General features: G+C 36.6%; 1 protein-coding gene across 7 annotated transcripts in view; it reads right to left on the bottom strand.

Moving 5' to 3' along the window:
• RSPRY1 (ring finger and SPRY domain containing 1) overlaps positions 1-15926 on the bottom strand; it is a 39538-nt gene that overhangs the window by 18389 nt on the left and 5223 nt on the right. For 5 of the 7 annotated variants that reach the window (XM_025044621.1, XM_015586960.2, XM_015586958.2 and 2 more), the window contains 7 exons: positions 9183-9687; positions 5127-5179; positions 4339-4451; positions 3161-3287; positions 2291-2349; positions 1941-2015; positions 335-401 (listed from right to left, as the gene is read on the bottom strand). In XM_025044621.1, the coding sequence (XP_024900389.1) occupies positions 335-401; positions 1941-2015; positions 2291-2349; positions 3161-3287; positions 4339-4451; positions 5127-5179; positions 9183-9532 (844 nt within the window). In that variant the 5' untranslated portion in view covers positions 9533-9687. Of the gene's footprint in view, positions 1-334; positions 402-1940; positions 2016-2290; positions 2350-3160; positions 3288-4338; positions 4452-5126; positions 5180-9182; positions 9688-14641; positions 14800-15926 lie in introns of those variants that run through there. The other 2 variants (XM_015586962.2, XM_006908780.3) reach the window with 2 other exon arrangements.

The following is a 15926-nucleotide window of genomic DNA, read 5'->3' as shown; positions in this document are numbered from 1 at the left end:
AAAGAGTGAGGAGAGGCAATTGGAGAACTTGGAAACTAGAATAAGGACAGAGCCCAAGAGCTCTGATATTTTCTAGATAGTAGCAACCTCATCACTAAATTTTTAGCTATAAAAAGTGGATAATCACTGTCACCGAGTTTTGATTCTTAGGTGAGCAAACTCTTGCCTTTGTCCCTGTTGCATCTCACTGGCCTTGAGTTGTCTACACAGACAAAAACGGAATGTATGCATGTCTGATGGGGTTCAAAGCGTAAACTCATCCAGTAACTAAGAAAAATAAGATTTTTAACAACCGATACATAAGATCATTAGTGCAAGAAGTCACTATACCTACTTGTCTGTGCAAACTTTTCCAGTGCGATAAGTGCAAAAAGCATGACTGTGGGGTGGGACTGTAACTTCTGAAAGACAACAAAAGATAAAAAAACAAAAAACAAAAACATCATTCCCCTGCAGAGGCGGCAAGTTATCAACTTCCTCTTCTTACCCAATACATGTGCTAGGTTTTTGTTGGAGCAGTCAGAAAAGTTTTACTCATGCAAGTCTCGATTATCCACCTGCTTATATTGTTAGTAATGAAGAACCAAGATAGAGTCTCTTCAAATCTTATGTTATTTTCTTGAGGTTATTGGGCTCATTTATAGATGTGGAAATTTCAAAAGTATCCTGTTAAATACACTGTTATTTTACTTAGTAACATTTATATTAGGGCTTGGTTAAATAACGCTGATTCTTATATTCACTGAAGCAAGCCAAACAGAAACCTAGAATTGTAGCAAAAAATGACTTTTTATTCAGAACCCTAAAAGGAAGTATTCATCAAGTGTTCCAAAATAATGCAATTAACAACTAATGGCTTAGTTTTTAATCTGTTCTCTGAAAGTAAGTCCATAAATGCTGATGGTAGATGGGAGAAAGCAAGTGAGCTCTTTCAGTCACATTTAAGTTCGTGTCACATGTGTTTACATTTAAAGAAAGATCTGCTTAACATCACATCTTCCCACAGCCACCCTTTCGCACAGCTACGTTAGGAGCCTGCAAAGGAGCTCTACGTCATCAGACGATTCCATTCACTTCCCCGGTGCCCAACTAAGCTCTGCAAAGCTCACATAACCACCATCCTCCCCGCAGCAAAGCCTGTTCAGCAAGTACCCTGATTCTTGCCATATCCATTCTCGATCCCACTGTCTGGCTTTTCACGCCCTGAGCCCTCTCCTCCTGTCTCTGAACACTATCTTCTGATCAGACAATTCTCTGTAATACGCCAGGAACAAGGTCATGTCTATTTCTGAGCTTCTGCCAGTGATATGCCCTTAGCTAAGAAACCCATCTTTTCCTCCTGCGAGCACAATCAAATCCTAATCTTATGGTGTGACACAGCTGAGGTTCCACCTTCAAGAAATCTTTTATGACTCTCCCAGCTCTCACCACCCATACCTCCCACCTCCCACTCACCCAGCTCTCACCACCTATACTTTGTACCTCCCCATCACCTTCTCAGAACTCTCACGGCACTCAGTCTGAAGGACTGTGCCCTTGATCACATCCTGTCATAAAATGGAGGCTGTCATGTCTGAGTAGTTCCATTTCTGCAACTAATCAGGAAACTTCTTGAGGGCAAAAGACTGTTATACTACTTCTGTACCCCAGAATGCTTTGTAACATAGTGTTAAATGTTTGAAGTACACATCATATAAGTACTGAAAAATAAGGTCTTTCAGATTTTGAAAAAGTCCAATGCTCACTAGGCCTGCAAAAATAACTTTAAAAAATACAGACCAGTCAAGATTGTGTAGTCCAACAATGTGAGAGATCTGACAACATAGCCACAGCAAACCACAAGCTTCACAGACAATATATCAAATCTTCAACAGTTTTAAGAGCAGCAACGAAGAAGGAGGGAGGGAGGGTTAGAGCTTTACAGACACCGGGAATCTGACCTGATGGTTTCCTGGCTTGGAATGCCATGTAATTTTGTTTCCACTGGGGAGGTCCTTACTACCATTTGGCAGACTCTAAGGACACACACAAAAAAGCCAATCGTAGCTGCTATCTTATAACTAAATTTAAAACCAGACCAACACAGCTGCTGTTTTTGCTTGTAATAAATTCCTATCCCACCCTCATTTTTTTTTTTTTTTTAACATAGGAGGGAACAAACACTCAGGAAACACCTGCAAATAAAATTTATAACTGATTCCATTCTCTGTGCTAGTGGCTAAGCTGGCAATTTTAGAAAAATGAACAATTCTAGATGACTAAGAATAACTAGCTTTGATGTCTCACTTACCAGACACTGTAGCAAATATTCCAGTATTCCTGGGCTAAGTAAACCTATACTTGCAGGACCTAGACGAATACAACAAACACCGGATATAATTAAATGTGTCACATTATTTTTAATTAGTAACTAATAATAAAATTGTTTTGATAGAACTCTTTTACAAAGTACTCTCCTGCATATTATCTTATCAAGCCTCTGAGGTAGAGAATAGTACTATCCCCATTTCACAGTAGAGCAGCTGAGCCCTGGAGTGAAGCGACTTACTCCAGGGCACTTGGGGGGCACTTGGGGAGCACACGGCAGCGTCCGAACTGCACCCACATGTTGATTTCTAATCCACTGTTTCTTCCACCATGCATGACATAACTAGCTGAGTTACTCGCTGGTTCTTTAATGTGAACTATCCTAAAATGGGTAATCTTCATAAACAAGTTAAATAACTACTTCTCTTCTCAGGAATTGCTCCAATTTAAAGTTCCTTTTTCTCTTCCCCTACCTTGTATGTTTCTATTACCTAGTTAAGAGTTTTAAGGTGTGTGTGCCTATATGTATGTTATATACATACATACATACATACATAATCTTATTTGTTATACTGAGTTTAGCCTTTTCTCCGATTCTTAATTTTAAAGCAAATAAGTAAAACTTTTCCTTTTAAATTTCCCTCTGAAAATGCTCAAAGCTCAATTAGATTACATTTATTTCTGCGGCCTCTGAATAATTTTTTTCCTGTTATACCTGTCGCTCATTTTGGGGGGAGGGGGGTGGAGGGAGACGGTTCTTTCCGGTACAGCAGGTTTGACAAAAGACCTGTAGTGTTATCTCCCCCTTAGTGTCCGACTTAAGATCCTCCTTGGTGACGCCTCCCAGAGTTACCTGCTAGCTTCTCAGCCAAGCAGCCCAGGACGGCAGATGTGTTCCTGTGTTTGGCAGGATGACCTGAGTCCTGGCAAGCTACTTCTCCATTTAAATTGAGAATTTCTGTCAATTTCTGGAGTGCATCCTAAAAACAGAAATGAGTAAGTGTATTTGATAAATACACTACTTAGGTTTTTCCCCAAGGTAATTCTTTCAGACAAAAGCTATATGTGTTAAATTGACTCAGAATAACCATACGAAAATGATATAATGTACCCAATAATACCATTATTGATGGGAAATATTATTTGATCAACCTGAAAGTTTTCTTACATGAATTCCTAGATTCCATTTGACTCAAAATGCACCAGTTGTGTCAAACATATGCTATATATTCTTAAATCATTATATCATTTGGGTAGACTAAATCTACCCAAAGGCCACTATAATTTATAACAATACAGTCTAGTGATGTTGAAGTAAAAAGTTACCTTCAAAAATGATATTTTATGAAGCAAGAACAAATCTCACCAGTTTTGAGGCAAATTATAACAGAAACCGTGTGTAAGCCTAGGCAAAGGTCTATTCATCAGTGACTAGGCCAAGACTTTTTCCTTCTGTACATAATGTTTTTCCATTTTGGACCTAACTGTCTGAGGTGTAAACTAATGAAAGATGCCAGAATCCAAAATTGTAAAAAAAAGAAAAAGTCCATTGAATAGATGGACTTAAAGCAATGAAAATATTGATACTTTTGTTCTATGTAAGAGATAATAAAGGTTATACTAATCTTTAATGTTTGAGTAAGAATCGAAAGGGCTTTCAGCATAATAGTTTTTCTTAATAGAAAATGTTTTAAAATCTTCTGTTATGAGGAAATTATTCAAAGAAAGGTAATAAAACCAGCTTAGCAACTTAACATTCTCCTCTAGTTTCCAAACAAAGATTGCATTTCAGATACAAATGCTTCAATTTTTAACACAAAAAATTTTAAACTAAAACTTTATAGTAAGCTACTGATAGGAGGATGTAGCATTTCATTAGTAATAAAAAACCAAATTTACACAATGAAATTAATATTAAATAAAACAGAACCCAAAGGTATGAAGAAGAAATGCATTAATATCAAATAATCCTGTATTTGATTCATCCTATCTTTAAGCATAGATGACAGTTTCATAAAAGAATTAACTTACTTTAGTGGGCAATGGACATTCATCTAATAACAATGTTATAACAGCTGGTCCCAAAGGATCTTCCAATGGAATAACTCTAATTAAAGACTGGACAACATCCAACCATCCTTCATCTAAGAGCAAGTCGAGAAGATTATACGATGAGCCATTTTTAAAAATGTGAAAATATATAACTTACAACACAAAATGACTTTACATTAAAATAGAAACCCTTTTGGCTTTCATCCTGTAGATTTTAAGCAGCTAATATCTGGCATGGACATAGTCATCAGTTGCTACTCATCATGGTAGAGTCAAAGAATCCTAACTCACAGGAGTCTGGTGATTTCTGGGCATCTTAGAGAAAATTCAAGCTATGGTTCTGGGTTCTCAAAATATGATTTAAAACAGTTTTCAGCATTTTACTTATGGCATAGGAGTTAACTGAGAAGATTAAGTATCTGAAGCAGCTGGCTTTATGTTCAGAATGACACTTAGGAAACCAAAGGACAAAAATTATCTTCATTCTAGAAGAGTTATGATCAAAGATCTATCAACACCAAAAAATTTTTCTTGTAATAATTTCAGTGAGATAAAACCATTACTGAGAGGTGCAGCTACATATTCAGGATGCAATATATAGTGCTTATTAATTATTACCCTTGTATAGGAAAATTTCCACACACTAAGGGATTTTTTCTTTGTTGTGTATATTAAGTACTTTTGAAATCTTTTATTAAAAAAAGTGGCTACATTTCTTTATAGTTATTACTTCATCTGGAAGTATTTTTTAAAAACTTTAAAAATACCTGTTTCTGCCATTTCGTGCAATGTAATCATCGAATATGGAGGTTCCTGATCACTGAAAAACAAGCAATCGAGATATCAAATTTGAGGAACCAAGAAATGACAATTACAAAAAAAAAAGTTTACACTGAAAATATGGGGGTAGAAAGAGAAATAAAAAATGAACACAGATGAATGCAGAGAAAGAGGTGGAAGAGACCACCAGAGCTATAATCTGCAAGGACAAATGCATACCACATGTGCTCGTTTCCAAGGTCAGTGTCTATGATGCCCACAAATAAAACGGGCAGAAAGGCACACGAAAGGACCACCATGTGGCCTGAGGTAAAACTGGAGACCAAAGCCTGCATTCACCTTTACCTCTAGAGGGCCAATGCCAAGGAGGTCAACATTACCTTCCTCATATTTACCTCAAAGAAATGCGCAGAAGGGAGATAATGATCCCGGCTGAGGATTTATGGAAACAAGGGCCTACATAAACATCTCTATTTTTAAGTGTTCTTCTGGGAAATAACAGTTTATGCTTAAACTTCAAAATATGGTGTTAGAAGAAAAAGAAACCAAACTTAAGGAGCTATTTAATATTCTAGACGCTTCTAAAACAGCACGAAATACCTTAATTTGGTGGGTTTTCAAACTGTGACCCCAAGAATCCTAAGTGCTTTAGAAAATTTCAATAATAAATGAAATATTTTCCAGCAAACAATGCTAAATCTAACTATTTAAGGAATAGTGTCACCATTTATTTGTTTATATATTGTGGCTGTTTTACTATGAAAAAAATGTAAAACTAGTCTCTTCAATCATTTAATCCTCAGAATAACCTTGTGATATGGGAATTGCTAAGTTCATTTCAGGTACTCATTAAGTACTGGTTATTCACATCCTGTGTCTTTTCATAATAAAGGGAAATTCTTATTTAAAAGAATTATTTTGAACAATGTAATGGATAGATACGAACATTTCTGGAGAGCAATCTGGCAATAATGAGATTAAGTATGCACACACTCAACAATGCTAGAGAAACTATGACACAGAATAGACGCATACGAGGCTACTTGCTGCAGTGCTAACTGTAGGAACGAAAATGTAGAAGTCACCTAAGCGACCATCAGCAGATTATAGGATAACAAAATATAGTACCTTCAAGTATACAAAGGAACACTTTGCAGACGTCAGAGGAGTTGAAGCTTCAGATATAGCAATATAGGTTTCAAACGTAATGTTCAGAGAAGTTAAAAACAGAGAGATTTATGTAACTATATCGGTTATGTAAATTCTGAAACTAACAAAAAACACTACATATAAACTCATATACAGACATAAACAAACATATGGCAGGCAGATTGGAAGAACATAACTTACACTCACTAGAATGGTTTACCCACTGATATTTGGAGGTGGGTGGTAAAGATGATAAAATCAGGAAAGAGGAGAAACATAACAAAAGTATGACAAGGTCAGCACCCAATAAGGAATACGAGCACCTCGATTCTCTTTAGATACGCTTCAACGACAAACACATCCCTACACTGAAAAAATGATAAACTGTTTTGAGGAACAGAAACAGCAGAAATTTCTGGTAGAAGGTGAGTGCTAAAGCCATAGGACTACCAGGCTCTGGGTCAGGAACCAACAGAGGTGACCAGGAGCTCTATGACTGCAAGGTAGGTAATGGGGACCGAAACCCAACTTGTGCAAGGGAAGCTGGGACAGGGTTCCCCTCTCAGTGAAAGGAGTTGAAAAAGTTATGAATGATAATCTGAGCTACCACTGGTACAAAGCTGTAAGTCTCTAGTGACAAAAACAAGGCAGAGAAAGCCATGCTGCAGGGTCTGGGCTTCTTACAGTGGGATGGGAACGCACAACCATCAATTTTAGGTTCAGTCATCACCTGAAGGTTCCTGGAACCCAGATGGAAACAACAAAAGTGAAAGATCAGATAGGGAGAGAGAGAAAACATGAATGACAGAGAGAGACAGAAAACACAAACACAAGTGGGGAAAAAAATTTCCACCAAGAGGAGTCGCAAGTTACAGTGCCAAAGCGCATGAGAGTAAATAACGTTAACAACGTCAACGATCTGAGGGTAAAGTCACTACCGAAAAAAATGCAAATAGAACTTCAAAATGTTTTTAGAGTAAGTGTATTTAAAGTGTACTTCCTGTGGCAACTCTCTCACTATGACATTAGGGGCTGTGCTCTCCTTTCAGATCAATGACACCCTTTCGTAAGTAACACTGAGAGAGAACAATAAATTCAGATTTTATAACCGCATACATTGTTTTAGGTATAGCTTTACTAAGCCCATCTATCTGTTATATTTAGTTTCAACAGCCTTATAAACTTTTTAGGTTATGAAATTCTTTTTTAGTTTCTAAAAAACAAGCTATGTTAACTATGTTTATAAACTGTCTGAACCGTTTTGCCATTATATTCTCCAACATGTCCCTTCACATTTGCTTTACATCTGTCTAATTCTTCCATTCTCAGAAGAGTTATAATTCAGTACCAACAGGTTTAAGGTAAAAGTTGCCCTATTATTCAAATGTACACCAATTGCCTCATGTAAGTGAATTATGTGCTTTATCAACAAATTTACTTGTAATTTGTAATATTTTCCTAAAGCTTGTAAATAAACCTCCTACCTTGCCCCACACTCTCTGAATCACTTTTTAAAAAAATATGGCCAAGTGTATTCTGTACCCGTTTTTCCAGTAGGCTTAAATAACACTGTGGTTTACTTCCTTACTTGGGAAGGACAACTTTTCATTACAGTATTATAGTACGTTTTAAATATCACCATGAAGAAACTTATATAACAGCTTCTAGCCCTTTGCTTGAGTTTGGGGAATGTAAATGGCACAGATTTATATTCACTAGGTATTACCTACAAGTATATTATGATTACATTAAATTAATTCAGATACCAGTACTACTATAAAGGCTGGTTTTAATAAACTTAGTAAGGCCTCTCAAATTCGTTATGAAGAATATTTGTAAGAACCACTTTCCCCAGCATCTTCTACAGAGAAAAAGATGTGCAAAACAGATTTATTTCTATGAGGGAAAAAAATCACCTCAGAATAATATGCACAGGTATACTTTGCTTAATGCTAAACAAAACGGGGTTTTTATATGTTGATTATCAAATATTTAGATACTTAAATTTACTATCAGAGCCTGAAACAAAAAGAACCCAGGTATAACTTGTAAAATAATTATCATCTATTGAGCAAGTGTTATAAGGCACTATAGTAAATGCTTTATATGTATTATCTCATGATAATCTCTGTAAGAAAAATATTATTCCCCTATTAGAGATGAGAAATCTGAGGCTCAGAGAAGTAATTTATCCAGTGTCATGTAGTTAATTATGGGGCTGGGCCAGAATTTGAACCTTGGTCCATCATGCTCCTAACTATTGAACTATACAGTTAAGTTTAAATATTTTTTTCGGTTTGAACAATGCCTTTTAATTTCACTGTTATTCAATCTGGGATTTTGTACTTAAGAATTAGACAAAGTGGAGGATAAAAACACAACAGGTACAGGTGTGCCCTGCAGTTTCAATTTACAAGTTTCCCAAGAGGATCTAAGAGGGCCAAATAAGAGAGATAAAAGAGGGAGGATGAAAACGCCACTAGTTCTATGTTCTCGTGTTGCCAACGCAAGTTGCGTGCAGCCGGGCTCTTGGTAAGACAAGTCATCTTGAATCTCTGGTCAGTGGAGCAGATAGGCTAGCAAGATAAGAGTGAATCTTCATGAAACCGTTTCCTATTGTAGCCTGCAACACAAACTCAACCGTTACTATATTCTCTAAAAGACCACAGACTGAATTAGTGTTTTATGTTACAGAAATGTTTAGACATTTCTAGACAGGAGCAGTAAAACATTAAACCTTATAATTTAGTCTGTCATCAGAGACGAAATAAAGTATTCTCCCTTGCCCTATGAGCAAAAGGCTTGGCAAGCATATCCTATGAACTGAAGGAGTCCAAAAGTTGTGGTTCCTGGAAGAACACTTTTCCTTACACAGGTGACTGTCAGGTACTTACTTATCTACAAGAGTCCGTATGACTGCCAGTGTGTCCAGCACTAGCCCATCTACATTTTGTTTCTTTCTCCTTGGCTCATGTGGTCCTCGGCCCCTCCTTGGTGGCCGAACAGGGTCCCGGGGTTGGCTCCTCATGTCAGCAGTGGGTACTGCACTGTTCTCAGCCTGTTGCTGCTGGATGTCAACACTATCTTCTGCTCCACTGTCATCTCGGCAGATACAGGAGTTACCCATGGCAGCAGTGGCACCTCGAGTGCCCAGGAAGTGGGCTATGTGCTCCTCGAGAGTCAATAGCAGACCCTGGCCAAGGCTTCTGCTTGCTAAGAACACGGCCCAACCAAAGACAATCATTTAGATAGTTTTCAGTTTTCCAAGTTTGGTTTTCATAATCTGGAGTTGAGGAACTTGCATCCTATTTGTTTTTAACAACTGAATGCTGAAAAAAGTTGCTGAGTTGATCTCCAACATTATCAATTACAGGGAATCCTGGTCATCCAGCAGCACTTCTAGAAGAAAAAGAGAAACGACAAGGAAAATGAATCAAAGATTCTTGGCAACTCAATTACTCAAACTTTCCCAGTATGATTTTGTAGACATTAGGATTAGAATGAGGAATCATCTCTGGTTATTTTTACAGGTTTCCGACACAAAAAAGTATCTCTGCATAAGAAAATTAACAATTAATAATTCTTTTCTTTATCATATTATAAAGTTGATTGCTAAACTGTATCCTAATAATCCACAGAAATTGCCACTGATTACTTAAAAAACCACGTGTGGTTCTATCTATACAAAATACCTTAGAAGAATGTGTACAGTTGTTTCAAGGGCTCCTTTTGTGGATAAGAAAATGAATTCTTTCTTAATATACATGTGTGAAAAAATGTAATATGTTTCAAATAAAATATCTATTTAGATATTTGTTGTTAAAAAAGTTATGATACAAATGTGATAGCATTCATTTAATATCAAGAAGAATAAAAGGATAGATAGCGTGTTCCAAATTATCCAAGCTGCAGGTTTCCCACTGGAGGCTCTCTTAAGAATTTAGAGAAATCATACAAGTAGTTACAAAATTTTTCTGTTATGTGAGCAAGACTGTTTTGAGAAAGGCAAATATATATTTCACAAAGTTACATTTTGACAATGATCAGTTTGTTATACAAGTCTGCTACAAAGAATAAGGATGTACCAATTATCTTTGTCTGGAAATACCAAGCACCTTGTGTCACCCACCATGCTGGCATTGGGAGAGCAAGACACAGTCCCTGTCCTCCCAAAATTCGTGGATGGCCATTCTTATCCCACATATGTTTATCATCATCAAAACCCAAAAACAAAACCAAAAAAAAAAAACCCCTAATGATAGAAACAGCTCTTCATTAAGCTGAGAAAAATTTGGTTAGGTCTAGAAAGAAGAAAAGATTTGGAAGCAGGAGGCTGACACGATGCTGGTAGCATAAAAGTAAAAAAAATTATGCCGAGACCTGGAAACTAGGACCCATAAGGATGCAAATGGACACATAAGGAATAGAGACTAATGTATAGTCTCTACTCAACATTGGTTATTTACAATTAAATCTTCCTTTATAGAGCAACGGCTCAGGAATAAATAAAATGTATAGTTTGGTGGGATTAGAAGAGAAAAGTTACTTCTATTATTTTGGACAGATTTGCAGCAAATTCTTTTAAAACATTTGCCCAGTTTAATTACTGTTCATAGCGGGGAAAACAGGATAAAAGAGATAGATGGATAGCAAGTCTTTACATATATCTAATCTAATTCTAATCTATATAGAGAGGGTGAGAGACAGAGGAGGGATAGGATAAGATGGGATGGGAGGAGAGAGAGGAGAAGCAACAGACATTATCTCTCTCCAGACGCCAAGCCAGCAATGGCTGAGCCAAGTAAAATTACAAATGCTCCTGGAACTCCCAAAACATTCAGGCTGCCTTCAAAATTTGGAGGCTGTACTTAAATGAACATTACTGAAATATATGTAGGAGCATGATGCAAGGACTCAGCTGGAAATAGCTTTTTAAAAGTGAGCGCATTCTAAACCAGCAAAGAGTTGAAGTAATGCCATTCCCGTTACTGCAGGCATCAGGGTGAATAATTCACTACAGAGGGTAGGTAACCAAGGGACAGGAGACAAATCAGAAAGAACTCTTTTAAAGGGTCCCTGATATAAATTTCTATTGATCTTATAAATTATACTGGTTTCTGAGAAAGACCAAGAAGCAACATTTAAAGAGCGACGTACTGGAACTTCTCATAGACAAGTTCACAGAGAAGGCACTGTTGGAACAATTCAGATGAGAGGAGGTACAGGTTCCAAGGTTTTCTGGCAGGTTTGCAACTAGGCAGTAAGCAGCCTAGCTGATGTGCCAGGAGAGCACTTTCTTAAAATCCTAAAAGTATTACATTAAAAATTTTTAGCTGCTAATTTTTAAAAATAAAAAATTTTAAGATCTAAATGTTGCATATGTCTACAGAAAAGTGAAAGCCTCTTCTCTGCTCTCTTCTGAAAGGCTTTCTTCTTAGCCCATTCCTTTCCCAGAAGCAAGCCCCTTTTAAAACCTCATGCATCTCTGTCCATACCTATTATTATATACTTACGAATTTGTTCTTTTTAACTTAACGAGGATGATACCAAACTGTTTTTGTGATTTGCTTTTTTCCCTTAACAACACATGCTTCTATACCACTATATATAACTACCTCATCCTGTTTAAGGCTGTAAAGAAATTCATACTCCGGATTATCAGTGTTTCTTAACCACTTAGCTATAAAAATCTGTTGCTGAACCAAATAATTCTGTGGGGATAGGAGGGAGTGGTCCAGGATTCCAAACAAAGGAACTCTATTTGGGAATGGAAGTTGGGATGGGCATGATATGCAAATAGATCTGATCCAACCAGACGCATTAAATTGGGAAAGACATACCTGAGGAAGAGAGATCGATCAAGTACTAAAAATAACTGGCAATGATTTGAGAATGTCAAGGTGAAATTAAGTCCCAGAAAACAAAGCCTTGAAGGGGAGTAGGGGACCCTATAAAGTTATAGTTGAATGTCAATACTTGTAAAGCCGTTTAGAATTAACAAGAAACAGTGTTGGGAATGCTCGTGAGGAAAGCAGTGGGTTAAAAAGAAGTTTGCTGGATCTCAAATTCTTAAACTTTATTCTACCCAAACATTTTTCGCTAAGGCTTATATAAACTAAATGTAGAATAATTGGCCTGTGCAGATTTCTATTTAGTACAACTTCAAAGTAAGTGGAAGATATCTAATATATACAAGTAGTTTTAAGAATGACTAAATTTGAAGGTGAAAACAAGAATTAAGTTGTTTTTTTTTCCTATTTCCGAATGCACTCAAGTGTAGCTCAGGTCAATTTCTTCTAAGTCATTTTCTGTAAATGACCCCCAAAATTATGTCAACTACAAAATGTATCAGAGAAGGAAACTGAGTAAAAAAAATTAAAAGTTTTCAAATATTTCAAAACCAAAGACTTTCTTTTTTAAGGACTAGCTCTAAAGACCTGATGTAAAGAAGAGGTTAATTAGAGGGGAGAAGCTGTGAGAACTTTCAAAGGCAGACATGAAACATTCAAGGCAAAAATAAGAGCTGGTGTCTTTTTTAAATTTCTGAAACGAGAACACAGAGCACTTTTGAGGGTTTTATAGCCAAAGGCAGGGCACTTAAATGCACAAAGTGTATGACCTTTCAGAATTCTTCAGCACTAAAAAATGTATACCTTTTCATCTGGAAACGGTTGTCACTCGTGATACTCTTCTCAGAGAACAAATACTTTAGGCAGAAGACTGGGTAATGAGGCTAAACAATTAACACTTTAGATAGCTTTCTTTGATGTCACTTCAGAAAGTATTATGTGGCCTGCTTTCCAAGGATCATGGTTTGAAGACCGTAACACTCAGCCTACATATCTTGTACAAGATGCCAGAGGCCACCTATACAGCACAGAACACGGGTTTTGCAGTCAGAACGACTGGGTTCAGGTCTCAGCCCTGCAATATTTACAGCTACACATTCTAATTACTCTTACTATAGACACACTTTAAAGCGTAGAGATAGTAATAGTTCTTACATCTTACATTACTACTGTGAGGATTACATGGAATAGTGCTGGTGAAACAGTGCCTAACATTTAAACTGGATCTCAAAATGCAAGATATAAAATGAGCAGGTAGCTAACCGCGGAGGTAACTAAGTTGGGGACTCTGGGGTTAAGACCTGAGTCAAAAAACTTAGATAGCTAAACAACTTACCTTTCACAAAACTCATCTACTCTATTCTGAAATAATTTGACCTATCTATTCTGTTAGACAAAGAACCCTGGAAGGGACTGTAACTTAATCATCTCAAAAGTGATGGGCAACAGAATTGCTTAGGTGTTTCTTAAAATGCAAATTCCTGGTCCCACTCCAAATAGCCAGGATCAAAATTTCTAGGATGTGGTCCAAGCAAGTATTTTCTTAAAAGCTCCCAGGTGATTCTGATGATGGCCAGGTCTGAAATCACTGTGCTACAGAACCTAACAAAGAATCTGGCAGAGTAAGCAGGACCTACTACTGATTGAAGGGACAAACTAAAACATAAAACACTAAAGGGTGCTGCTTCTGGAGTCAAAAAAGTTAATTCTCCCTTTCCAGAAAAATGAATTGAGACGATCTTTGAACATAGTCTTTGGGCGAAGTCATCCAAAATAACCCCATTAGAATACAGTTACACCCATTAGTGATTATGTACAGTGCATATCAACACAATGATTAGCTCCCTATATTTCCCACCATAACCACCCTATGAAGCATCATAATGAATCTAGGTGGTACCCTGCTTATGGGTAATGTCATCAAAGGGTTGACAGACTGAATGGAAGAGAAAATGAATACCACCAGAGATTATGTAGATCTGTAATACCTATATACTTCACTTTAACTTTGAAGGCTATTTAGCATTAGATGGTCAAGTCGATTTTCAGACCAAAGAAAAGCTAGTCACAAAATTTAAATATATATGACTATTAGATTTGCAGCTGTGGTAATTATCAACTGATGTGGCAATTATCAGCTGAATTAATGATAATGATACCACTGGGTGCCATTGCTTAGTTGAAAGACTCCTCACCACCTAAATGGTAATGCTTTTTAAATCATACTGTTCACAGCCATTTTGCTGTAAGAGCATAATTATAATCAACGTTTCCTTTGACAGTCTATTTCTCTGAGGAGTGGCATTGTTTACTTTGATTCCCTTTTAAAAAAGACTATTCCTTCCATTTCTATCATTTATGATTTATTAAATTTTTGCATTTTATATATTTTTAAAGCTGTACTGAGAGGAAAAAAATCATACTTGGGCTCTCAGTAAGTTTAGTGTTAAAGCACTGAGATCTGGTATTCAAAACACAGACATCTACCATCATAAACAGCTCACCACAAGAGACATCTGGCCAACTGGTCTAATCCTCTCTAACAAATGGTCCAGGAATCAATGATTCAGCTCTTCAAATATTTGCTTGCATTCAATCATAATACAGCTCAGTGACATTAAGAACACTTTCTTTTCTCTGAAAATAAAACTTCAGGATTATGCTGCCAAGAAAAGAGAAGCTGGTTAAATGAATGACTATAGAAAGAAAAACCAAACTTCAGGCATGAAATTACTATTGCTGTCATCTTCACCTCATCATTCCCAAATAATGTTAAAGGATGCAGCATTTTACATTCCACTACCCACCCCTCGAAGGCTAAATCATACAGCATGAACAGTCACAATATATAATAGACTGGAAATTTTAATGATTTCCTCTCATTAGAAAATGTTTTGGATTTTTTCCTGAGAGTATAATAAGTGATAACTCCTCATGTCATGTTTACTGCTCCCCCCCATTTTATTATGAACAATTTCAAACACACGGCAAAGATGATTTTTACAGCAAAATATACCTATTATATACCCATTATCTGTATTATATCATTAACTTTTTACTATACTTTCTTTAGCACATAGCCATCCATTTCTACCCATCATTAAACTATCTCATTTTTTGATGCATTTCAGAGTAAACTGCAGGCATCAGTATACTCTCCTCTAAATAATTCAGCATACACATCACTAACTGGACTTCAATATATTTTTAGAGGTTAGATTTACATATAATGAAAGGTACAAGTGCTAAGCATATGGGCTGAGTTTTGTCAAATGCATCCATCTGTGTAACTCAAACCCTATCAAGACAGAGATCCTTACCCAGAAATATATTTGTTTTTAAAATATCCTGCAGGATATCCCAAAGAGAATTTTTTCTTTTTACTGGATTGTGTTTAAATGGGAAAAAAAATTGAAGGACAAGACTGATTATTTGGTAGTGCAATAGATAAGAAATATGTACTGTATATCAAGAGTACACTTGCCAATTGGAACAGATACCACTTAAAAGATGTTTTAACAAGAATGTTTTTGTTTCTAGACTCCAAAGCATCTGGTATTTGGTTGGAACTTCACTTTCCCCCAAAAGGGAAGGCAGCTCTAATATTTTTACATGCCCCCCAGGTGTCCAAAATTATCTACCTGCAGCGACACTAGCCACCTGAGGTTTAAGTCACATAGAGTACTATTATCCCTTGGACTGTACCTTCAAGTTGTCTTGTGAAATGCACTGGATAATTCCGATACTTCTCTTATGCACTGATTTAAGCAAGTATATATTTGAGAGGAA

Source organism: Pteropus alecto, unplaced genomic scaffold (genome assembly GCF_000325575.1).
Source record: "Pteropus alecto unplaced genomic scaffold, ASM32557v1 scaffold123, whole genome shotgun sequence".
In the NCBI taxonomy this organism is placed as follows: Eukaryota; Metazoa; Chordata; class Mammalia; order Chiroptera; family Pteropodidae; genus Pteropus; species Pteropus alecto.
The sequence above is the reverse complement of the archived record's forward strand: the minus strand, read 5'-3'. Positions and strand labels throughout refer to the sequence as shown.